Consider the following 26278-nt stretch of genomic DNA (forward strand, 5'->3'; position numbering starts at 1 on the left):
TTAATTATTTTAAAAAGATTTCAGCTCTGTTTTAATAGGTGTTTAACTTAATTTATATTAGCTTTGTTGTATGCATTGGCTACTTATTACTTATCACAAGATCCCCATTCCTTACCACCACACAAAATAAATAGTTCAACTTGAATCCAAGAAACAATCTATATTAGACACCATGACACTTTGGGCCAAGTAGATCTGCGTTTTTGTATTTTAAACCTTTGCCATGCTTAATCTTTTTTAAGCTCCCATAAAATTATGAATATTTATCCAATAAGAGAGATTTGTAAAACTTGTTTCAATATGAATAAGTATTTGTATAACAGATACTAAAAGATTGAGGATAATAAAAAGGTTCCTTTTGGAGTGATTATGACTAGATAAAGGCATTTATATGTTTTCTTCGATACATATTTACCATGATAAATAGTAATAAAGCTGTCACAATCTGTTGTGTCAACTCATTCCCCGCCCTCCCCCCACCCCTTTTCGATATGGGCCCTTGCTCTTCCTTAAAATAAAACAAAGAGAATTTAACCTGTGACATTCCGTACTCAGATCGTTTGTGACACCACTATGGTATGGAGGCTGGACTTCTCTTCCTGCCATAGGCTGAATCTTCACAGGCTATCAGGAGAGCTGGGGAATGCCTGGCCCTGTTTTGAAAACACTGCAGCGTCTGTGGAAGATAAAAAACATAAGCCTGGCCCGACATCATGCCATGGATCTGGCAGGATCCATGAATGTGTGTGTGTATGCTGCGTTCTGTATCCAGAGACCTCAAGTCAGTGTAGAAGCATGACATAGTGATAGGGTGGCGGAGGAATCAGCCGGCAGGATCTACAGGCCCAAGCACAATGGAGGAAGATGCTCTCTGTAGAGACCACAGGCCTGTAGTTAGGTGTGTGTGTGTGTGTGTGTGTGTGTATTTTTAAAGCAAAAGCTGTATGAAATGACAACTATCTAATTGCCCATGAGCACTCTGCTTATTACACTAGAATATTTTTGTATTCGCTGTTCAAATTTCAATATTTTGCTCTTTTTAGTCACATCCTAATTTCTCATAGCCTTCATCTTTTGATGAGACTTTAGTAATAGAGCTTTGCCTTTTCTTGATGGTAGAATTCCTTTTGCATGTCTAATCTCTTGAATCTACATGTCAACTTGTTTTCAGATTTCTGCATCTTGGTTTTCTTTATCAACCCATATTTTACATTATTTTCCAACTTTGCTATTCTTTCCAGCAAATTTCTTACCTTTGCCTAACCTAATAATCAGGTAGGCTGAATCGTGAATTTATGCCGAGAAAAATGTACCACATTAAATGACATGATTCTTAGGAAAAAATGAACATAATAGCATTAGATCTAAAGTAGCAAGATTTTCATATCATGCCGTTCTAAGATATTTTTGTCAAACACACAGAAAAAAACGAAGATGTCAATTGGATCTTCATTGTGTCCACCAGCATATAAATACATAAAACCTTAATCTTACTGTAATCTGCAATATTTCAACATAATTTACATTTAATTAGAAACTATTAACAAGTAGAAGCTCTCTACCTCAAACATTACTGGAATTTGTCTTCGATAGTTTGAAACTTTAATGACCTCAGTTGGGATCTGGAACTTCAGGATCTGGAAATACAAAGGTTTATTCATAGAAATAGTTTATGATTTCACTTCTCCAGTGATCTTTTCTCAAACTACACTTTTCAGTCAATTTTCTATTCTGTGTTGTCGCATTTTTTTTTTTTAGTGTTTTTAGGTTGTTTTTGTTTAAATTCAGGAGGAAGTTATAAGCTTTAAGTGCTCAGAAGTTGTTTTGAACACAAGGGCCCTAGGAAAAACAGTTTCTACCACCATAAAAGTTTTTAAAATGAGATGTGGACACTCCAAAAAAACTAGAGACATTAGGTAAATTTGGAAAATAAAATGTTGGTGTGGATACCAGGTTTGCCTATTTTCATAAGAAGGAATTTATAAATGAAATTAAATCTTTCAGTTTGAATTAGACTTTCTTTTCCAGAAGAGATTATTACGACTATCAGGAGAAACAGATAATACTAATGACAATAAATGTATTGTGTGTTTCCAGTATATAAAAAACTTTATATTTGAAGGTTTCAAACTTTTTAGGTTTTTGCCCAAGTACACGTGTGCTGGCCAGGGAGAGACAGAGAGAAATCACATCCAGTGGGTTGGCCATGCTTCAACCCATTCTCCTCCTATCTCCTCTAGGGATTTTGGGCACGCATGCACATGTATCCAGTGTGATTTTCATGGCACCAGGTCCGGGGCTTAAGCCATGGTCAGCCATGTGGGAATCTAGTTCCACTGCGCCACCTGCTGGCATTTCCAACATGATTTTTGAATCCATACGTTAAGCTATTTTAAAAATAAAAACAAAAATAAATTCTATTTTGCCTATATTTTTGAAGAAATCACTAATGACATTTTTAAAAAAAGAAATTAGTAAATTATTATTATTAGGTTTTTATTTAGGGGTTAATAATTATATATGACTGAAAAACTCAGTACTTATTTTCTATCAGTTTTTTTTAAGTGTATTTCTTTCCTTCATGAGATAGAGACAGAGGAGGAGAGGGAGAGAAAGAAGCACCTTCGACAGGGTTTTACACTGTGGTTGCCTTCAGCTTTCCCAGCTAGCATCACAGGCAAGCACACCTAGCAGGTACAAGTCAACCCAGGAGCCCAACCCTCATCTGCCATGTGGCCTCCTGCATTGCAGAGTGCTGCACTGTCACTGTGCCACCAGGACTCGGCCTCCCCCATCACTTTTGAAACCAATCATAAGAAAATTAGAGTGATTCTTTTTCATGTGAACAAAATTTTAACTTGAGTAATACTGCCACTTTTTAAAAAGAAAATTTATATGAAATCTTGTGTCTCTGACAAGTGAACTAAATACCAGCCACTGGACTCCATTTTGTGTAGGAATGTCTAAAAGTAACCAGTTGTGTGATACGATTTAAAAGGAGAAACCTCCTCAAGGTTCATCCCGAGCGCCAGATGCTTTGGGAAGAAGTATAACTGTGGATGTTGACATGAAAATATTAGCATCGCTTACTTACAATACTTAACTTTAAATTTGGCATGCCCATTTCCTAACGAAAAATATTGAACTACAAAGTTTAAATATTAAAACAATGCTTATTAATTATGAAAATGTACAGGAAGGAAGGAGGGTACGGATAGCGCAATTCGATCATCTTGAATTGGACAGAACTATTACCCACACAGCTTAGCACCATGTATAACCTGGCACTGGCACCAGGAAACACATTGAAATCAGAACATCTTTATCCAGAGGAAGTACGTATTGTTTTGTGTAGTTGATACTGAATTTGCTAAACCAAAAGCTGCAAGTTCAGTGCATACATGGTTTTTTTGTTTTTTGTTTTTTGGGTTTTTTTTAGTCAAAGCCATTCTCGTCATTGCACACAGAGGCTGCAGAAGTTATGCTGCTTATGACCCGCTGTTGTGTGAAGCAAATAGAGGCAGGTCTTTGTATTTGTTTTCATCAGGGGTTCTCATTCCTGTATAAATATTACAAAAAGCACACAAACATGCAGAGATACGATATAGCTCATCAGACACTCCAATCTCCCCCAGAAGTTTGTCAAAAAGATTTCTATATTTTTGTTTGGGATTTTGTAATAATGAATTCCCTTTTCTAGCACCCTTCTTCTCTTTGCCTGAGAGCCCTGCCCCATGCCCCTTAAAAGGAAAAACTGCCATGCACCTTTTAAATATAAAGAGAGAAGAAATATAAGGGAGAAGACAATGACAAAAGTTCACTGTGGATGAAAGGTCTGTGTATTTATCAGCCATTCCTGGATTATCTTGACGATGAAAAGGTGACAATTCTTCGATCACTGAAACAGGGCATTGCCACTTCATTTCTTCGTCCATCAGAAAGGTGCCCCCAGAGAGTGTCTGTTTGGTCTATTCAGCGGACTCTTCTAAGATGAGGTGTATAGAATAGCCCTCCAAACCCCCCAGGGTGTGTTCTCATTTTGAGCCAAGTTTTCAAAATGCTATTTTACCTGCTAAGATTTATCAGGAATTTGGTTAAGATTTCAGCATCTGGAACAATAGCAGTAATGTAAACCAGCATTCATTTGTGGAGAAAGGAGAAATACACTCTAAAGAACTGTTACTTTGAGCCGTTCTCTGTCACTTTCACTGAAGGTTGTATTTTGGTGAGAAATCTTGGACTCCACGTAAATGGTTTAATTACTGAGAAACCTAGGAAGCCACTACACACAAGGCCGCTTTACCTAGAGAAAAGTGGAGCACGGCTTGCATGCATTTTGACATTACAGAGCCTTATTCTGTAGCATCCAACTTAACCGTGAATTTCTTTTATGTTTGTGGGAAAATAGAGATGTGTGGCTTGGTATTTGCTGGGATACCACTTCCATTTCCTTAACTTTTAAAATTTCATGGATTGAAACAACTCTATTTTTTAAGAAGTAGAATTTTCTCTTTCGTTCCCGATCGGTGACAATTTCTGTATTTTTCAGGATGTATCTTCTTGCTTTCAAACAATTCTGAAGTTTTTGTTGCAAAGCAATAAATCAGAATCAGATAGAATTTGGAGGGCAAAGTGTGACTCTCAGAAACTACGGCAATAATCCAAAAAGAACAAGGAGTCGCTTCAAAAATAGTGGAGTTGTATTTTCTTGGGACAGAGTAAATATGATCAGGCACCTGCTCCATTTAAAAAATTTTTTTTAGCTTTTACGACAATTGCAAGAGTGCTTTTGCAAAACATAAAGTTGCATTTCAAAGCAACTGCATGGGATTTTCAGCCTTGATCTCTCAACCGCCCCAGGGTGCGTTTGTGTACACAAGTGTGCACATTTTGAAGGGATAGAGCTTTTATAAAAAAAACCTTGTAGTTTTAAATACTCAGATATTTTATCTCAAAACAGCAGCATATGAATACTTCTATTTTTTTTTTCTTTTAGTTGCGGCTTCTACATAGGTGCAGAGCTATTTGAGAAGTCGTATGCTTTGCTAGAGCTTAAACTCCCTCTTCAGAGAAGTTAAGGTAGTGCAGAAGAGTCTGCATTTTATAAAATTTCAGGGCTGAAAATAAAAATGATGGAAGTTTTTTAGCAAGATGGATAGATTTCAATCCTGGAAAAATGTGACAGTTACATTTTGAAGAGAACGTTTTAAGGATTCTATTTACGGGGTTAGCAATCCCCACTGTTTTCAGTCTAGGCTAACTTTGTCGTGTGAGGAATTGATTGTAAATATGTTTCCACACATAGACAAGCATTTACTTCTAAAGTAATCCAAAAAGGATTTATAAGAATCTTACATTTTCCTAACTTCATTTTGATTATTCATCCATTTTCAACAGAAGAATAGGGACATTTCTTAGGGAAGTTTTTTTGGTATTGAAGATTTTTGCCACAGGGCATGTGCACTCTTGCTGGAAAGAAAAAGGGAGGGACAGTAAGAAATCACCCACCCCTCTCCAGAAGGGATGCCATTTCACAATCCCTTCTCCTCCATTTTGCTCTCAGGATTTTGGGCATGCACTCACAGACATGTTGTTCAAGCCTCCGGGTCCAAGACTTGAACCATGTATTTGGCCATGTGGGATCCAGCACCTTAACTACCAAGCTGCTTTCTGGCCTACTGAAGCTGTTTTAATAGTGAATTATAACGAAAATTTCAGTGTGTTGCCATATATCAGTATTGATTAAATGGCATTTTCTTGTGAAACCTAGTCTCGTATTAAAAAGATTTAGCCAAGGAAACTTCAAAAAATTCTTCCCCCACACTTCTTATTTTCCCTAAACTTTTTAAAGACACTATTTTCTCAGAAAAATGACTTCAGTGGTACATATAATCTTCAAAACTGGCGACTCCTCTCACATACGGATAACAAAAACTGTCACTGTTACTACTTGCTGTTACCATTAAGGGATTTCAGAAAAATCTTATTTAGGAAAAATGATTTTGATATTGTCTGAGAAAGAGTACCTAACTGACAATAGCAGTCTCCTCTGTCTCAACCTTTATCATTCTAAATATGCCTCCTGGATTACATTTACAATAATACTGAAATGACTTTCATCGACCGATTGGCACAGTGTATCATTATATCATTAGCAGCTATGAGAAAGCAGTTTCAAGTAGGTGGCTGATTCTTGGCGTTGATGTTTTCCAGGTTCTGTTTGGGGAATTGGGCTGTTTCTCAGGTGCTCAGGTGTATTAACACAGGGCATCACACTGTTTTTCTGGTGTGCTCATTATTGAAATGAACTTGAAGTACAAAATAATTCAATGGTCAGTGGAGTACAAAAACTAGGGTTCTAGCTTAAGAAAATGTAGTGACCCATTAAAGGATGAGATAAAAATAAAATTTGTCTAAGGTTGCGGAGTCCTCAACTCATTTCTCACTGCTCCTGAAGCTGAGATTTTCAAAGAATGTTCATGGCCTGATGATTCAGACTTGTTGAGTCAGTTTATATTTTTTTAAACATTAAGCTAAACGGAGAAGAAACCTTATTTCTGTAATTATTGTACTATTTGGAAATATCGTTGTGTAATAATAAGTTATAAATTCTGCACTTTGATACTAAGGTGTATGCTTCATGAGTGAATTCTTTTTTATTTTTTTTTCCTTCTTTTCTTTTTGTAGAGAGAGATTTTTGCTGTAGGATGCATATGGTTGCCAGAGAGACAGAGAGACAGAAAGCAAGAAATCATCCCTCATGGGGGGATAACCATGCCGCAATCCCTTCTCCTCCAGTCTCCACTTGGTATTTTGGGCATGCACACACAAGTGCCCAGTGAGAGTTTTAAGCTGCTGGGTCCAGGACTTGAACCGCACTTGACTACTCGGGAGTCCAGCAACATAACAGTGACATCTGCTGTTTCCATGAGTGAAATCTTATTGCCCAAACTTTGTGGGTTCCTCATATTTTGCCTTTACGTAAATTTTATTTGTAGAAGTACTTGGGACATTGGCATATGTAATCTGTAGTTTAATCGATGGAGCTGGTCAAAAACTTAAAATGAAGCATATCTATTATGCGCAGGTATAGTTAGGATTATAACGTTAAACACCAGTAACTAGTTATTTTACAGATAAATGCTGTTTTGCTTTCCTATCAAATTGTGTAAATTATATCAGCAACCTTCTGTTAAGAGAATCTTCTAGTATCAAGCTGGGAACACTGGGGAGGGGAAGCATTTTCAGAAGTTTTCTTCCATTCACTCATCCTTTTCTTCATTTATACCTATTCAGAGGATAGTTTTTAACTACATTAAAAAGTAGAGACACCGTGTAACATGTCTGTCTTTTCAGTGCACCCTTATTTAATTCACAAAGCTTCCCATCTAAGATTCTTCCTATTTAATGAAAAAATGAGTCTTGACCATTGGCCTCCCCAATTTGTGGGAATAGCCTTAGCCCCCCTCCCCCCTTTTTTTTTTCTTAAAGTTTTGCCATAGGGTGCCTGTGCTCCCCAGAGACAGATAGAGGGAAAGTGAGAAATCACTTCCCAGGTATGACGGCCACACCACAATCCCTTTTCCTCCCTCCTCCTCCTGGGATTTTAGGCATGCATGCGCATGAGCTCGATGTGATTTACAAGCCACCTGGTCCAGGATTCAAACCAAAGTTAGCCATGTGGGAATGCAGTAGCTTAACCACTATGCCACCTGCTGGCTCTGCGTTAGCACTTTAAAGAACGTGACGGCTGGACTTATAAGAAAGTTGTTCATTCAAAAAAAAAAAAATACCCTACACAGTATAACATGTAGGCTTTTTGACATATGGAAGCCAGACTCACTACCTTACGTATATTACTTTGAAATATATTTGCAATGAATGGATATGGGAATGAAAGTGTGAGGTCAGGTAGAAATAAAAAGATCTTTCTAATTTAAGGTCTGATAACTTGTACGTACTCACCTAAGGCCGTGGTTAGATCATAACCTGTTTTCTTGTCCACAGAATAGGTTAAATAGTGCCTGTGCAGGGAGATGATGTTGGTATACTGTGTGCTAATTCCATGGTCAGCACTATGCTAAGCATTTTGCATCTATCAAATCATTTTAATCCTACAAAAATCTTATGAGTACTACTGTTTATTCACCAATAAAGGAATTGTGACACAGAGAGGTAAAGAAACATGACCAAAGGACACACAGCTAGGAAGTGGCAGAACTGGGGTTGAGAACTGAGAGGTCTACCTTCAAGGTTTCTGTGTGTTTAATCAGGATGCCATCTGCTTAATAGCTGCTCAGAACACTCCAAAAGTTCTCTACAACATAATTAGGGTTAACTTGGGGCCAGCAGGTGGCGTGGTGGTTAAGGTGCTGGACACTCACTCCCACATGGCCAACCATGGTTCGAGTCCCAGACCAGGTGACTTGCTTTCTCAATTTCCTTCTCTCTGTGTGTCTGTCTTTCTCTGGTCAAATAAAAAAATAAATGAATGAATAAATAAAATTAAATAATTCTTCTTCTTTTCTTTTTTTTGGAGAGGTTTTTGCTATAGGGCATGTGCACTCGCCAAAAAGACAGAGACAGAGAGACAGAAAGCGAGAAATCACCCCCCCAGGGGGGATGGCCACGCCATAATCCCTTCTCCTCCATTCTCCTCTCGGAATCTTGGGCACACATGCACATGCGTCTGGCATGAGTTTAAGCCATTGGGTCCAAGACTCGAACCGTGGTTGACTACATGGGAGTCCAGCGAAATAGCCATTATGCTAACTGCTGGTCCTAAAAATTAAATAATTCTTTACAAAAATAATTAGGGTTAACTTATATTAAACTGCCCAGAATAAATTAATATTCAAAAGTTTCTTATTTTTTAAAGTTTATTTATTTTCTTGTCTTCTGGCAGCCAGGATCATGGGTGTGCTTCCTATGTTCAGGTCCACCTGGGAATTAGATCCGGGACCCAAACCTGGGCCTTCCCATATTGCTCTAGTATGTGCAATGGTACCCTAATTCCTACACTGGCATGACTGTGCTTCCAAAGTTTCATTTCACTGTAGAATGACTGCAAGTACCTCTATATAGTGCAGTGGTTATTACATACAGCTTCTGCCCAAGAGCATCAATTAGGAAGGCCAGACCACCTGACAGGATGTTGTAGCTGATAAATCATGGAATAGGGTCAGCTGTGATTTGAGTTGTCCATGCCATTTACTAACTACATGTATGTGTATAACACCCTTGAATATTACATATTATTTCTATAATGATAATAATAATAAGCACTGGCAATGCTGATATCAGCAACCAGGTAGCAACGTTTCTCATGGTACTTAGGAAGACTGACACAGCAGCTTACTTGAGAATAGTCAGCAATAAAACGAAACCTAAGACTAGGGTCTCAGTTGCATGCAGGAGAATTTTACCTATCAGAGAGTACTTAATTTTCCTGCAATTATAAAACAAACGCAAGCACTTTCGTATCTCTTCGCACTTATATGACCATCGCTATCAGTCCAAGATACCTAGATAGCCTTTGTAATCATTAGTTAGACTTGTCACTCTGTAAAGTTTGTGTCTGAACTGTTTCATCCTTTATCCTTTAAAGTGGACATCAGGCCAAGATACCTGGAGCTCCTCATGATGGTATTCGTCTCCTGCTAATTTATACGTGCTGAAATCAGCCCTTCCTTGAAGTGATACAGGCTGAAATCTGAAATGCTCCAAAGTCTGAAACTTTTTGCTAACGTGGTGTCACAAGTGGAAAGTGTTATATCTAATCTCATGCGAGGTGTCGCAGTCAAGATGCAGGCACAAATGCACGGTGTCCCCAAGGGAAAAACACCCTCCCGACCCCTTTCAGCTGCCGTGTGTTTCCTGTTCATGCCCAAATTTCCCGACACCAGCATGCCACAGAGGGTATTAACATATGTACGTACAGGGCGTACTCACCAACAGCAGGTTTTCCACAATGCTCTGCAGGGGCCAAGATCCGTTTGCATTGATCACTATGTTTTTGCTTATTTTTTACTCTGTGATTTAAAGATATTTTTGAAAATGTCAAAAAAGGCTTGCAGACACTCCTGTGGTAACAGTGGTAATACACATCCATTGTATTTGATGATTTAATGTACCCAAACTTTGTTTCAGGCACAAAATTATTTAAAAATATAAGAGGCCAGCAGGTGGTGTAGTAGTTAAGGCACTAGACTCCCACGTGGCCAATTGCAGTTCTAGTCCTGTACCCACTAGCTTGAAAATCACACTGAATGTGTGTGCCTGAAATCCCAAGAGGAAAGAGAAGGAGAAGGGAATACAGCATGGCCGTACCCTCTGGGGGATGATTTCTCACTTTCCCTCTCTGTCTCTCTTGTCACTCTCTCGTGAGTGTATGTACTACGTTGGGGTAGGGGGGGGTTCTAAAAAATAAAAATACATATGTATATAGTATAAAATGACCCTTAGGATATGCGCATAAGGTATATTCGAAATATGAATGAATTCGTGTTTAGATTTGCATCCCATTCCCAAGATCGTTCTTGCATATATGCAAATATTCTAAAATCTGAAAAAACTCAAAACATTTCTGGCTCTAGACGTTTCAGAAAAGGGTAACTCCGACTGCACAGGTATTTTCTTTCCTATTTATCAGTGGTCATCCTGCTGCCCGATGCACAGGGCTGCCTTTGTAGGACTGGCACTGGGAGTGAAAGGGAGTCAAAGGGAGCTTTTACCTTCAACCATATCTGGTAAGATGCTGATGTGAGGACCAGGCGGGCCTGTGTGGTACTTTATTTCTCTTATACAGTAAAGCAGAGTTCAGTTTGTTTAGGACGCTTGAGGTCAACTTCTAACCCTAAGCAGGAGTATTTGTACAGATGTTTTCAGGTAGAGTCTGAGAATTCTAGACGCATTGGCCTTGCCTCAATGCCATTGTTGTATTCATAGAAAGTAATTTTGATTGTCAGCTATGAGACTCTTAAAACCAAAATTTTATATTAGGGCTGATTAATGAACTCTTGGAGCATTTAAAGAAAAAAATATCTGCCAAAGGTGAGGCGTATGGGTGGCGTAACAGGATCTGGAAGTTCCATGATGAAAGTCTTTTTCCAGTCAATTTTAATTTACGAAACTCAGACATCAAGTTTGATTCTGCAGGGAAAAGTCCCTTTTGGCTGGTGAGCTCTGAGTTGCCTCCTGGTACCCAGAGCAAAGACTGAAGCTTCAGTTCACAGACAAAAGTCTTTCTCGGAAGCCTGGTAGAGCCGGTGTAGCTGTCCCACATTTGTAGTCGTTGCCACCTTGTGGATCACAAAGGATATTGGTTCTCATCAAACTTCCATTTCAATTTGGCTTTTTATGGCAAGTACACATTGGCAGTGGATGGCTGTGTTCCTCACCAAAAGGATCCTCGTTTGTTCAGCGACACCTCACTTCTCCACTCACAGTTCATTTATGATTCTGATGAGAGTGTTTTTTCAGGAAACACACATTTCACTTTTTGACCTAGGAGCATCTGTTAGAATTTTTTTTTAATACTACTTTGGCATTCTGAAAGTGTTAATGTCTTTCATATCTGTTTAATGCTATTTAGGGATATTTATGATCACCTCTTGGTTACTCAGGGTAAAGTGTGTCGCAATTTTTTTTAAACAGACAGGAAAGCATTCACATGAGGAAACAGATTGCTTTAAACATGTGCTTCCTGTGACAGTAAAAAGAACAAATTAGATTTAACACTGTGTAATGAATGCATAAATGTGTACATTTAAGCTTTTAAAAGCTTTATGTTCAGTTCTGGTCACAACAAAAAAGGAGTCACCTGTGAAAATGAAAGATGCCTCGGTCACTTTCAGACTCCTGAGTTGGCCGGCCATTGCGGTCCTTACCCGGCGGTGCAGGACGTGGTCAGCTGGACCCACCTAGGACATAGCAAGACACTTTCGGAGGTTAAACCAGGTTAGAGTCCGAATCTGTGCCTTTAGCAAGGAAATCAGAATAATAGTTTTGGAAAGGGGGGAAGGGTTTTACTATCATCCCTCCTCTCTCTAAGAATCAGTGAAAAAAAATCCATTCTTCTGAACCCCAGATATTCCCACCTTTCACAAACAAACAAACAAAAGAGAAGCTGATGTTTCCGCACTAGCATTTACTACAATTTAATTATATAAGAAAAAGACTCCTTTTCTTATGTAATTCGGTTTGCGCTCATGTCTGCTGGCTTGCAGGGAGTGAATAGGATGAGTTCATATTTCCAGTTAGAGGCGAGCGTTGAGTTGGAGGGCATGAATCTCTCCCAGAAGAGGCAGGCACTCGTGGCCATTTCTGTCTGAACCCTGCGGATGGTGCCCTGCCATCCCCTGTGCTTTCAAGCTAAGGATTTGTGGCACGCGCGCCATCTCTCCGGCCAAGGAGGGCCGGGACAGAGTCCCTCAGGGGAGGGCATGTAGTTTGGGGACATCTGACTCTCATAACGCATACTGAGGTACTAATATCAAAACAGACTGCTTGTCGTCGCACGGTGGGGGCAGTGCTTTTTTTTTGGCTGCCGTGGTCGAAATGAAATGGGCAAGCTGTAGTCCGCCTGGCATCAGAATGGGCTCAGGGAAGCTGGGAAATCAGAGTCAGACTGTGAATGCAAGTCACAGCCAATGGTTAACTTCCTTTTTGTGTGTCACTTGGCAGTGATGAGAAGGATGGCGATGTTTTTTTTTTTTTTTTTAAACACGGGTGAGAGTTCAGTGCCCTGGGAAGAGCCGTGGACGCTGTTATTGTGCTTCCTCATGCAGTTGACTTGCGTTGATTTCTTGAGGCCACTACAGCTGTTCCAAGGGCCAGCCCCAGGAGCTGCGTACATGGCCGTCGGACCTCGGAGGAAAAAGGTAATCCGATGTGAGGTGATCCACACGACAAAGTGTCGCTGAGCTCCAGGCAGTCACAGGGAAAGCAGATTCTTGCAGGAGGCGAGGATGCCAAAGGATAATATAGTGCACTTGAATGGATACTCCCTGTGTACAGACACCCAAGGATATTTTTAAATCCTCTCCACCCCTCATCTCACATAAAAGATTCAAATCAATTTTGGACTGTCTGGAAAACGCAAGGCTAAAATAGCCAGATTGAATTCAGATAAAATTACCTTCTGCTTTTTTGGGAGGTTGTTGCTTTTTAGTTAGCCACATTATTTTCTTGGGAGATTCGTTTGGGCAAATCTCTAGCCTCTCTCACGATTTTCCTTCCATTTCTCTATTTGCAAAGGGCTGTTCCCCCAAGGCGAAAAGAGCGAGTTGCCATCTTGAGAAGTGAATTGTATGTTTAGTGAACACCAAATGGTCTCAAAGTTACCCTGGAAATTATTAATATATCTGGTTGCTTTCAAATACTGTTTATTCCCTTCAAAACTCCTAACCATTTGTGCAAGATATCAGTAAGATGACCAACTTCTGACAACCCCATAAGCAAGAAAAGAAGCTTAGAAATAGAATACCATTTGTCTGGTAATTAGAGTGTATCTCTTAAGAGTTCGAGAGAATTCTGATTAACCTTTCTGTTCCCACATTCTCACATAAAATTAGCACACCTTTTAAATTATTATCTAGTTTTTAAACACATATTTTTGAGTCTTCTTAATGCAACAGGTTCTGGAGACACTAAAAGTGTGTTATAGGTTTCTAAAAAACTTCATTTTTCTTACATTTTAAATGTTCTGTTTGTGCAAAATTTCGAGAATCACCATAAGGGCTTCTTTGCATTTTTAATTTAGTAACTAACATATGAATAAATTTGCATATTAATTAGTTGCAGATTAAATCATGCATACATAATTGCCTCCTTACTGTGTTTAATGTTTGTCAAAATCTCCAGCCTGGTTTGATGGATGTCGTATGAAAGATTACAATTTGATGTACCCTTGGAAGTATTTACACCAATAATGCAAGATTCTTAATAGCAGAATCCTCTAGTTATATACAGTTACTAATAAACATGTAAGATAGGTACATGTCCCTTTGACTAAAATTTTTTTCCTTTGCACCAAATCATTTACTATTCATAATCATTAATGCATCTCCTAATTATACAGCATATGTCTGTTAACCCTTTCTTCGCCAGTCTTCAAGTGGTAGCTTCTTTCTTTTCCTTGCCCCCTAAAGAAAGCAAATTATTTGGTAATTTTGTGAAAATATGCCATTGCCTTTTACTTATTTCTGTACTAGTGTATAGACACACTTCCTTTGCCTTTTATTTTAACAGCCAAATGAAAATTATATGATCGTTTTGAATTTTCCAGTTAAAGATCAAGAAATGACCCGTGTGCACACATTTCATAGATGATAGGCCTTTGCCTCTTTAACAATGCTGAAAGGAGTTCAGATATTTCAGACCCTCACATAAATATTTTTTAAAAGAAACCATGTTTGTGTGTGTGTGTGTGTGTGTGTGAATGTGTGTACGTGTGTACGCACATCTACATAAAGTCTAGGAGGGTAATTGTGGAATAAGCAAAATTATCCAGGTTGTATTTTATTTCATTTTAAATAATGTAATACATTTAATGTATCATCATCAAATATAGGAGGAAAATGGGTTTTTTTTGATCTAGGAATGAAATCACAATAGAAATCACTTGATTTGACATAGTGAAAAAATGACAATAAGTATATTTAAAAATTAATTCCTCCGATATTTAATTTTCAAGTTTTATCTTACTCATAGAAAAAGTAGACCAACTGGCTTTCTCTTTTTTTTTTTTTGTATTTTGATGTCTAAGCTGCTTATCACACTGTATTACCCTGCATTAATGAGTATTCCTACTGTGCAAAATTCTATCAAAAATGATGGTGTGAATGTCATTTTTAATTGGAAGTTTATACAGTCAAATTTATAGTACACAACAAAAAATATGTATGTAGTTCTGCTCCAAGCCTTTTTTAGGCTATTGATCTTTTTGGTGTAAGTACACACTTTTAGCAATCTAACTTTAAATTGAGTTTGGGAATCTGGAGAGATCTGATTAATTTTGAATTAATACCATTGTTGAGGGGAGAAGGAAACTAAGGCATAGATAATGACTGATTTGTTTTAATTACTGAAAGAATAAATACTGAAATGATCAAGAATAGATTTTCAAGGATGCATTTAACCATGAAAACTTACTAACCACTTCTGTGTCATAATGTCTGATTTCTGTCTGTTTTATTGTTGAATGCTTTGTATGTATTTGCCTAGTAAAAAGACAAGGGTTAAAATGAGTCAAAAACATAAACAGCTGATTCCCTTTATTTGATTCTTCCATAGGAGAAATAATACTTCTGGTTGCCTACCTCAGGAATATTTTTCCTAATCACAAGACCCAGCAAACTATTTATTGATTTAGCAAAACATTCTTTTGCAACATGCACTATTGCATTAAATTACTTAGCAATGTGAAAAATGAAACGAAAGCTGCAAGACTTATAAAAGGAAGCAAACACTCAGGCCCGAAATGTATTTATCCACAGCCATTGTGCCTAGGTAATTCAGGGCATATGGTATGTAAATGATGTTTGGAGATCCTTGCCAAATCTACACACGACGGGATAAATTAAGGACAGGTTTCCCTGGGTGTGAGTCCCATGATTGTGGCCGGCACTCTCTCCTCGGATGTGTGTACTCTGTTCTTGTCTTTCAGCAAGAATATCACACAGCATTCAGTGGCCAGATTTGGTCCTCAGCCGACTTCTAAGATACTGTTTGCAATTTCCAAGAATTGACTTTATGATTAAATTTAAAACATAGTACCCATTTTCCAATCCTTCCCCCTGGCTCCCACATTAGAAAAGTAGAATCTGAATAATTCATCATACATACTTGGATATTAAGCTGTTTAAATAGGTGTCTTTGAAATTAAGAGCCTCTTAGCCAGGAAGAGAGGTGTTCTTGGTAAGTAGTGACTTTTCTCTAGGTTTAGATTAAGATATTTTCTAGGACAGACCGTAGATTTTTTTGAACAATTGCTCAGTTTAGTTCCAGGTTAACCAGCCATAATATATGAGTTCAACTTGGCCACTCACATAACTGGTCTCACTTTAATTTTGAATTAGTATTTTTAAAGTGTGTGTTATCATTTCTAGAAAGGCGAAGGCACTATCTCTTTCTTCCATTTTAGACTTATTTTAAGTAGCCCAGAGGTTATGTTTTCGTTTTTTCCTGAAAGAAATTTCTTTCCTACACTGGTGGTCTTAGTCCACAGTTTTAATGCTTTAAATTAAGTTCCATTTTGATTTATCTTGGAACCATGTCATTAGAGAGTTTGGTTAGAAATACTGGCAGATCCCTTTCTCTTACGATAATTTATTGCAATCTACCTAAAGAGTTCATTTGTTTTAAGAATTAGTTATAAATTTAAGACTTACATATTATTTGTAGAAGTTAGTGTAGGGTAGTTCAAGGTGTATAGTATAATGGCTTATGATGTTTTATTGTTTTTGTTCTTAAGAATAAGTCTTTTCTAAGTAAAGCTCTTATTTTCATTTTAAAGGATAATGCCCTTAATATTAAGGTTTTATTTGAAATAGCAGTTTGGGCTCTGTTCCTAGTCTTACCATTTCATGTTATGGAGCACAAATAACTTGTTGGTTACTGTACAGAAAATGAGAATAGGCTCAGTCTATGTCCCTTGCTATGTAAACTGGGTAAAAATAAAGAAAAAAATTCACCTGGGATCAACATAAATTAATGTTCCTTGACACAGATCAAATTTAAAATTCATACAAGTGGCCATGGTTCTGAAGGAGTTCATATCATTATCATGTTAGCTATACTTCCGTGAACTCAGGGAGAAATTTTGAGCTGGTTATTTTGTGACCATTCCTTGATTCATTGAAGTTAGTTTGCATAGCTGTGGTTCAAACTCTGCAATAGAGAGCAAAAGCAGTCTTCACTGGAAAATAAATCTTCAGTCTGCTTTTCAACTTTACTGAGGATTTGCAGCCTTGAAAACAACAAGAAGAGGAATCAGGTGAGGTTACAGAGTCCAGGTAAATGTGTTCCATTGTAGGCTGCATGTCCTGAGGTTTTTTATATGGTGTAGGCACCATGGATGCCAACATACTATGCTTCGTAGCTGCTTACCAAGACTTTGGTTCTAAATGTCATTCATTGGACCACATTTGAAATTATGCACCTGCATTTTATTCAAAGAAATTAAGGTATATTGGGTATTCAGAGGTGAGTTGAAAGTTGTTCAATTTTGTTTTCTTGAGATTTTTTTTTTGGTAAAAGTAATAGATGGTAAAGATAAAACATCTCAAGTATTAAAAGTCTATTTTTCTACAGTGTATGATTCAAAATGACTTAGCAGTTTTGAAATTTTTTAGAAAGAAAAGAATATCAAGAGGGAGATAAATGAAATTTGCATCTCTACAGACAACTCTGCATAGCAAATTTAAGATTCTGGCAATTTCCTTACAAACATCTGAAAATTAGGAATTATAAAGGAAACTTGAACAGATCCTTTACTCTTGCATTGCTACCAGGTGTCTCTGTGATGATATCAGTAAGTTAGGGAAATTTTACAGAAGGTAAAAAGCAAGTAGAATAACTTATTTTAGTATATGCTTTCAGAAAAAAATATTTCTTATTTAAGGCTGTTCAAAGTGTGTTACAGTTTGGGTATACTTAGAGAATTTTAGGTAGACTTAACCCATTAAGGTTATTTCTTAAAAGATACAGTTTCTGCATATCACGATCTTAGTGTATCTCAAATCTGACTTTACACAATGTTAGTGCTTTTTTCTTAGGATTCTAGTTGGGATGGTTCCATAGCTTAGGTGCTAAGGGAGCTAGATCCCACATGGCTGACCACAGTTCAAATTCTGACTGGAGACTTTAAAGACACACTGGGTGAATGTGCGTGTGTGCTGAAAATCCTCACTGGATGGAGAAATAGAGAAAAAATGATTGTGTGTGACTATGCTCTATTTGGGGGTGTTCTCTCCCCCCCCCTCTCTCCCTCTCTCTCTCCTCCTCCTCCTCCTCCCCTGAGTACATGTGTTCTCTAAAATTAAAAAAAATTATAATAATTACAAAAATGGAATTGTAAACAATGAACTTATATTCAGGGTCCAGGCTATGATGTAGCAGCGATGCTTCTGAACTCATATGGTAGGAGTTCCAGATTCACGTCCTGGGACCTCCCTGGTAAAGCTGAGCACAAGCAGGTGTGCCTATGATCCAGGCTGACTGAGAATGGGGGTGGATTCCAGTGTGGGGACCTATGGAGTGTGTCTCTCTCACTCTTTTCCCCAAGAAATAAATGAATGAAATGTTTAAAAATGCAATCTTTTTTTTTTAAGTTTACTCAGCAAATATATGCATCAGGGAGGTAATTAAAGACAGAGAGTATAATATCTCTGTCTATGTATATCTATGTATAACTTCCTGAAAGTCAAGAAGTTCTGATGGAAGCCAGAAGTTGTGGGTATTGGTTGATTTTATACCATCTTGTGCTCACTTAGTAATGAACCAGTTTAAAGACTGAGTATCAAAAAAATTCATCCAAGCTGGCAGGTGGTGTGGTGGTTGAGTCACTGGATTCCCACATGGCCAAATATGGTTCAAGTCCTGGACTTGGCAATCTGAAAATAACAACAAAAAATAAATAAATATATATTTTTTAATTAATCATGTATTTTTTACACACTTACTTAATTTCCAGGCTTACTGGAAACTAGACAGCAAGAGCCAGAGTTTCTGCCATTTCTGTGATATGGCCATGAGTAGTTGTTCAAGAAAGTGTTCATTTTACAGTGATTTATGGGGGCCTAGACCGTTGGTGCTCCTTCTGGATGAATAAATACACAGATTATGTGAATCTTAAAAGTCCAGTGATTGCAAGTACGTTCTAAATCATTTAGTCATGTAGTCCATGACAACACTTCAATATAAAATATAAAACACTTCAATATAAAATAGAGAGATGAAATGAACCACGTGGCTTACTGCCACGGTGAGTTTCTTCGTTATCGCCTATTTCTGTTAACAATGAAACAGAATAACTTTAGTTTTTGGTTTCCTCTTTGTAGTGCCTGCTGTGTAGTTAAATGGAATGTGCTGGAAAGGACAACAAAAAAAGTTAAATATGTGGAAATGACACAGAAAGCACCTGTTTCTTCATTTTGTTTCTCTCCCTGTCATTAGGAAGTAAAGTCTAGCTATAGGAGAATGTGGTGCCCTGCTTAGAAAAGTTTATAAAATCAAACATTCCAAGTGGAGTATAGATGAAGTAAGTAAAGATAAATTAGAGAGAAAAATTAAAGAGTATGTAAAATAAATGAGAGCATGGATCACACACATGAAGGGGCACAGCAATATCACCCCTTGAAAGTGACCAGCCACGTGTCCATGTCTATGTCTCTGGCAAGTTGTGGGCACTATTAATTATTTCGCTGAGAGAACAGGTCACTATACAAGAGAAAGGAAGGTAAATCAGATCCTCCATCCCTGCTTCCGTGAAGTGTATGTGTGGACAAATATGCTCTCTGCCAACCCTGCAAGGATAATTTGGGCCACCCCTAACCTTCAGCAGTTTATGATCCAGGTGAGGGCAAGGCCCGTTCTTGAAATTAAAAAAAAAAAAATAAATGGAATGAAACCATTTATACTAGGGAACATTTTATCATAGTTGTGTGTACATGTGCACATGTTTTATTAATGTCATGTCAATAGTGCTCATTGTGAAAATGTTTATCTAATTATATAGTCATTTTTTTCATCTCATGAAGACTTATTTTCAGATTGAAACTTTTATAGTATGTTTTCCTGACAAACCCTCTTCTCTGTAGACTTGATTCCTGTTGTTGTGAAAAGGAAGGAAATAAATCTTTCTGTTCCTCATTCACTCAATGAGCAAAATGATTGAACTCCCATTATTGGGTCATTGGAAAAGTCATGATGCATTTCTGCACAGAAAAACAGAAAAATATGTCATGACATTTTGGACAACCCAATATTTACATTTTTAGAGAGAGGAGCAAAGAAAGCTGAGTTACAAGCTCTGTTGTTTATAAATTTGTAACATTTGGGAACAATAAGGTAGACTCGTGATTTATTTAACGACAGTCCATAAAATTGAACTTTGCTGGAGAATTCTATGTTCTAGAATGACTTTTATTAAGAAGGGACTCTAGAGCTTGATTCTGGATAACTGAGAGTTGCAGATCTGGCATGAGGAAGGCAGTGGCCACAGAGGCTCGACTGAACTTCTGTCCAGCAGCTTCTGTCTCTTCACTAAAAAGTCACAGGAACTATAGTTGTGGTTTTGCTTGGTCAACTACAGACACAGCTTTCTATTATTTCTATATTCAGAGATTGATTATCCAGACCTATTTCATCATAGTAAAGACATAAATCACGGAATTTTAGAGTTGGAGAAGCCTTTCATGATCACAATGTAGTGCTTAGCTATTTGAAACTTATTTATTTATAAAGAAGCAGAGATTAAACCAAAGCTAGATCTTATTCAGGGTTAAAAAAGCAAGTTAGAAAGTAAGCCAGAAAACTTACACCAGCATTTGGGTTTCTGGCCTCCAGGTTATACTACTTACCTAATAAGGCCAAAAGGACAGGTGGTAGGATGTCACCCACACGTACTAGATTGGAAAACCAGAAATGGAAGCTGTATCGGAAGTCTTTGAAAAACAGAAAGGCATTGTATTTTATTTCATTTTACTTTTTCATGCTTAATAATTATTTACCCAAAATATATGACCATTTGTTGAATGAATGTATTATTAAGAATAACATAATCCAGAAATATTTAACTCTTAGAAAGCCTTATGAAAAGGAACCAGCAGATGGTGTAATGGTTACACCACTGGATTCCCACGTGGTCAACCACAGTTCAGGTCCCAGACCAGTGGCTTATAAAAACTCACGTCATGTGCGTGTGCATGCATGCCAAAGATACTGAGAGGAGAATGGAGGAGAGGGGATTGCAGCGTGGCTCTCTCCCCCTGTGGGATATTTTCTTGCTTTCTGATTCTGTATTTTTAGCAAGCGCATATAGCCTATAGCAAAAATCTCTCTCTAAGAAAAAAAAAAAAGAAGAAGAAGAAAAGAAAGCCTTATGGACATAATACATTTACATTTACTATTATTTTACAAATATACTATTTCTAGTGCAAAGAGTTTGATAAAGTTATCAATTAAAAATCTACCTACGACTTGACCCAGCTCGGGGGCATAAGACGTAGAGTGCCTCTGTAGAATTCTAGATCCATATGGGAAGGCCCCTGGTTTGGATCCTAGGTCAGCCAGAACATGCCAGATGTACCCATTATTGTAGCTGACTAGAAGACCAGCAAGGGATGGGGGGGATTGAGGTATGGTGAGACTCTGGGATTTCTATTTGTTTGTCTCTCTTTATCCCCCTACACCACCTCATGAAGGAAATAAATAAGCTTTAGAAAGAGATCTGTAAGCTAATGTTACTAGTGAATTTGAATAGTATAGACCTTTTACAAAATGGGTATGACATGAGGAACTCTAGTACTTAATGGTGTTTTATCTACTGTAGCATTAAATCCTAGATCCCTGAATCTCATAAAAAACATGGTTTGCAAGTTCTGAACAGATGCCAGAGAACATGTCACTTTCTACAGTAAAGGCAATCTTCAACTGGTGGTAAGGGTAGGAGAGATGACCTGCTTAGAATTTTGACTCAGACTGAGAAACTTTGAACTTATGTTTTTAATAATCTTGCTTGAAAGAGGCAAAGAGCTAATGTTTTTGGAAAACAAATACTCCTCTTTAACAAATAGGAGCGATTTTCACGTCTCTGGTTTGTAAGCACCATAGTTGGGCTATTCGGCACTGTTAACAATAATGCTAGTTGTTGACTGTGAAGACATCTTAAATCAGATTTTGCCCAACCATAGCAAATGGAAAAAGACCACCATTGCTGTGTAACTTTGTTGCACTCATCATCTCTACCTGATTCAGCTGGCATAGTGTTAAAAGTTACAATTTATCAATAGTAGCTTTGGCCAAACTGTTCTTATTTTTATGCTACTTATATTTAATTAAAACTTATGAATTTATTCTAGTTTTATTTAGTGGAAGCCCAGATTTTTTCTTAATTGCACTTTTTTTTTTTTTCAAACAATTTCGTTTGGATTACTCATGGGACTTGCTACAAGCTCTTGTTTCTTAATGGAAGATGATGCAAGACTTGTGTCACCTGCCCCTTCCATGGTCATGTCTGTGCTTATGTGCGGAGTGACTAAGTGCTTGTGATTAATGGAATGAAGAGATCATTTGTTTTTAAAACTGAACAGTTAAAACTCAGGGTCATTCTTTGAGTTAACACAACATGTGTATGGGAATGGACCAATAACCAGCTTAAGCTTTAGGCTGCCGGTTGACCTTGAGGGAACTTAAATCTGCTACTCCTTCCTCCTTGAAATACCATCAATTCTTGCTCAAAGTGGCTGATTCCCAGTTACGCAAAAGAATATTTTAAGGAGAATCTTGACAAAATAGGAACATGAAACAGGCACTTCAATGACAAGTATACATAGTATGATTACTCCATTTTAAAATTTATTTTTCATTCTTTTTACCTACTCTCTTCGTTCTGAGTGTTTATCAGAGATGGTCATTAAAGTATCTTCAAACTGTCAAGTCATTTTTCGACCTGCTCAGTGATGTCAAATAATTGAATGTAATCTATAGTTAGGAATCTCAGGAAACTGCTAGAATTCCTGCCCCAAACTGGGTTAATAAACTCTAGACAATTTGTTTATTTAGTATGAAGATGATTTTCATTGTGCTATCACATTTTCCCCTGATGATGGAGCAATGCATTGGGAATTCCAGTATTTTATTCACAAACTTTTAAAATTTATGTACATCCTGTACCCAGATTCCAATCAGCTTTATCAATCCCTTTTGTTAAAAGTTTCTCAAATGTAAGCCTTCTTCCAGACAAACAAACCTACTCAGGATTTCCCCTTAACTTTTCGGGAATTCATTTTACACGTGTACCAATTTGACGGAAAAAACAATTGTCCTCACATTTCACTTGATTCAGGTGATTGTGGTAAGCCTGCTAGGAAGTGCAGCAATCTGAGTCAACTTCCTCCATTTCTGTTTTTATATTGTCCAATGCGATGCTTCCTCATTGTACCAAAATAGAAATGGTTTGTTTTTGTATCAGACTTGGAGACTGGCTTTGGATTATACTAGGTTGGAATAAAGAATTTTTGTTTAAGAACATTCCACTTATCTCAGGGGAAGGAGATTGATAACTCAGGAAAAATAAGAGGCTACGTTAATTTTTTTCTTTTTAAATACGATATTAACTTTAGTCTTCAGATATGTCAGTTGCACTATTTTTGCCTCATTTTATTTAATATTTGAGAGACTTGGTAATAGATTTATGATGTTTGCAATTATTACACCTCTTTGCATGAAATAAAGGGAGGGAGGAGTAAACTTCAGTTTGAATCAGGCATGCAGTTTTCAGTATAATTAAACATAACAATCTGTATGTTTTGGTCTTAAAAATTTGTTATTTCATTTTATCATATCACATAATGTCATTAGCTATATGTTCTCCTGTCTGCAGAAAGGTGCAGTTTTATATCTCTAGTTTGTTCAATTTTGTGGATGTTTCCTTGGGTAATACCATTGTATTTTTTAACACAGAGAAATGTGAAAATATATGGAAAAGTGGTGAAATGAATCAAATCAGACCTAATGGGATACATGATTTTGGGAAACTGGTTTTTGCCGTTATTTTCCATGCTGCTTTAGGTCTCCAAAATAGTATGAGTTTTTATCATGCCACGTAAAGCAATAAGACCCCTCCTTTTCCTCTGAAGGGCAGTGCAGTGCCACAGAAAGGTAGAAATCATGTATTGATGGAACAGAAGTCTGGTAGAAAAAGCTAGAGTACATTGTTTAGTCATTCATGCAAATTACATTTAATCAATACAATTATAAACTATCTGACCAGCCACTGAGAAAATAAAATTTGACCACTTGAATGTCTGCATATGGACTCAGGCCACGTGCAAATACCTAGTTCAAGGTAACATCAAAAGCTACTGATAGAGACACACATAAAACATAGATTTCAGCCCGTGCCGATATTTTGATACTTTTCTGTGATAAATGCATCTTTCAAACTAAACTTATTAATATTTGAATCATACCAATACTCCCAACTATTTTAGCTGTTACTATCTAAGCAGAGCCAGGAAAAAAAGTTCTGAAAATATTGAGATGATTTATACTTTCATCTGAATCTTTCTTGTAATATGGATTTACTTCAGGCAAGTATTTTTAGAGTTATCTGATAAAGATATTTATCTGCGATAAATATTTTCTCTAGGTAAGTATATATATATATATATATGAGTTGAACATAATTAGGATTGCAATTGAGAAAAAGATTGTGTTTTGAAAAAGTAAAAATCATAATTGCTTATTAAGAGAATACAGTGACGTAGTATTTTAAATAGCTGAATAGAAAGAAGTGTAAGAATGTACACACAGGAGGTTTGTTTGCATTCACTGCTGCATTATAAGGCTGTCTCAAGATAGAGGCATCAGAACAAATTCTTTTTACTATGCGTGTGTGTGTGTGTGTATATTCTCTTTTCCATTATGAGTACAACTTTAAAAAAGATCGTACTCATACTTAAAAGGGAATTCCTGTCATTGCAATTTCAGTTGGATATTAAACATTAACTCTTCCTGAAGTGTATGCTTTACCATTTATTAAAATTTTAGATAACCATCCTTATGTATGCATTTACTAATGTTGTAAATGCAGTACTCAGTTTATGCATTAAATTTTTTGTTTAGAGTGACTCCTACTGGAAGGCAAAAAATAGCCATTCATTTAGCTTCCAGATAAACAAAATTCAGTAATATTTTTCAGTGGTTAAGGATAGCTTAGATCACCTCCTTTCCCTGGCTTGACAAAATTTACTACTCATCTAAGTAAAATGTGAGAACATAAGTTAGGATAGCAACACGTCAGCAAAAATATTTTTTTATGTATCTCACTGTACAGGCATACTTCTCCCAAAAGATTTGTGAGTAGATATCTTTGCTTCTTCGGCAGGAGTGTGGCATGGTGCTGTGTTTTTGTAATTCTTTCTACCATTTTAGTAGATTTCTGTTATTTAAGTCAGCTCTGGGTGGAGATCGTTCCCCTGCTGCTCTTTGAGGCATTCTTGCAGAGAGGAAATAACAGAGGAGACACAAGGAAATGCACTGTCATTTATGGCATGCTGCAGGTAGGCTGACCCTAGGTATCCTCTCATTTAAGCTTCAAGAGGAGTATGTGTGATAAGTAAATGAAAGAACAAAAACTCAAACCTGTGATATGACTTGGCTAGAGTCACCCTGCTGGAGACTGGCAAGGTTGTAATTCTCACCCAGATGTGTCTGACCTTCAAGGTTAAACCCTCCAGATTTCATAACTTTGCTTGCATCCTGACTCCACTTCTTAGTAGCTTTGTGATCTATGAAATGTCATCTAAGGCTCTTTGAGCTTTCATTCTCTATCTTTAAATTGGGAATGATAATACCTATCACAGAGTACTTATTATAAAGATTAAACCAGTGAAGGCAGTTGTGTGTTCCTTAAATTGTATATTACTAGGCTTGTGTTAAGTACTGTTTTACTAATACATGTATTTTGATGGGGTGGATATTTACCTAAGGTGGTTAATTTATAGGCTTGCTTGTTTACAGTATGTTATGTAATCACATTGTATATTAATGAATGCCATGATTTTCCTTAGGATATGATGTTCAGCTAATTCAGCCACACTAGGCAAGAGGGATCAGCTTTGTAAAAGTGAGCAAAGTGCTTTATGAAAGAACAGCACAGCAAAACTTTACCGTGCTCAGTGACAAAGAGAAGCATGGAGTTGTTCAAGTTACTACATTGTATCTTAAGAGGGAGATTGCATTTCTTCCATATGGCCATCATTCATTCAGCTCATATTTATTGTGTCATCTGCTCTATTTTGGGCATTTTGTAGAGTGTTGTGTGTGTGTTTATGTATTAGCTAGGTGTATTTGGACTTTGCAATAACCATGTAATGTAGCAATCATTATTCAGGGAAGAAAAAAAAAAGATAGGATCTGCTTCAGTGACTTCAGTGGTTGGGAGGAAATGCTGCGTTTCAACTCTGTGTAATGGTTTGTCATCTGATTGTTTAATATAGGTATGATTGCTCCAGCTTCACAATTAAAGCTTTGTTTTTTACTCCTATTTTCC

The 26278-nt window shown here is 37.2% G+C and overlaps 1 protein-coding gene across 13 annotated transcripts in view; it reads left to right on the forward strand.

Moving 5' to 3' along the window:
• The window catches only part of TCF4 (transcription factor 4), a 436167-nt gene that overhangs the window by 278076 nt on the left and 131813 nt on the right, over window positions 1-26278 (forward strand). Inside the window, exon 1 of one of the 13 annotated variants that reach the window (XM_027769933.1) lies at window positions 12776-12881. The exons of the other annotated variants lie outside the window; for them this stretch is intronic. Within the exon in view, the coding sequence (XP_027625734.1) occupies window positions 12783-12881 (99 nt within the window). The 5' untranslated portion in view covers window positions 12776-12782. Of the gene's footprint in view, window positions 1-12775; window positions 12882-26278 lie in introns of those variants that run through there. 13 annotated transcript variants of the gene reach the window in all.

This window comes from Tupaia chinensis, unplaced genomic scaffold (assembly GCF_000334495.1).
Source record: "Tupaia chinensis unplaced genomic scaffold, TupChi_1.0 Scaffold000098_2, whole genome shotgun sequence".
Classification (NCBI taxonomy): Eukaryota; Metazoa; Chordata; class Mammalia; order Scandentia; family Tupaiidae; genus Tupaia; species Tupaia belangeri.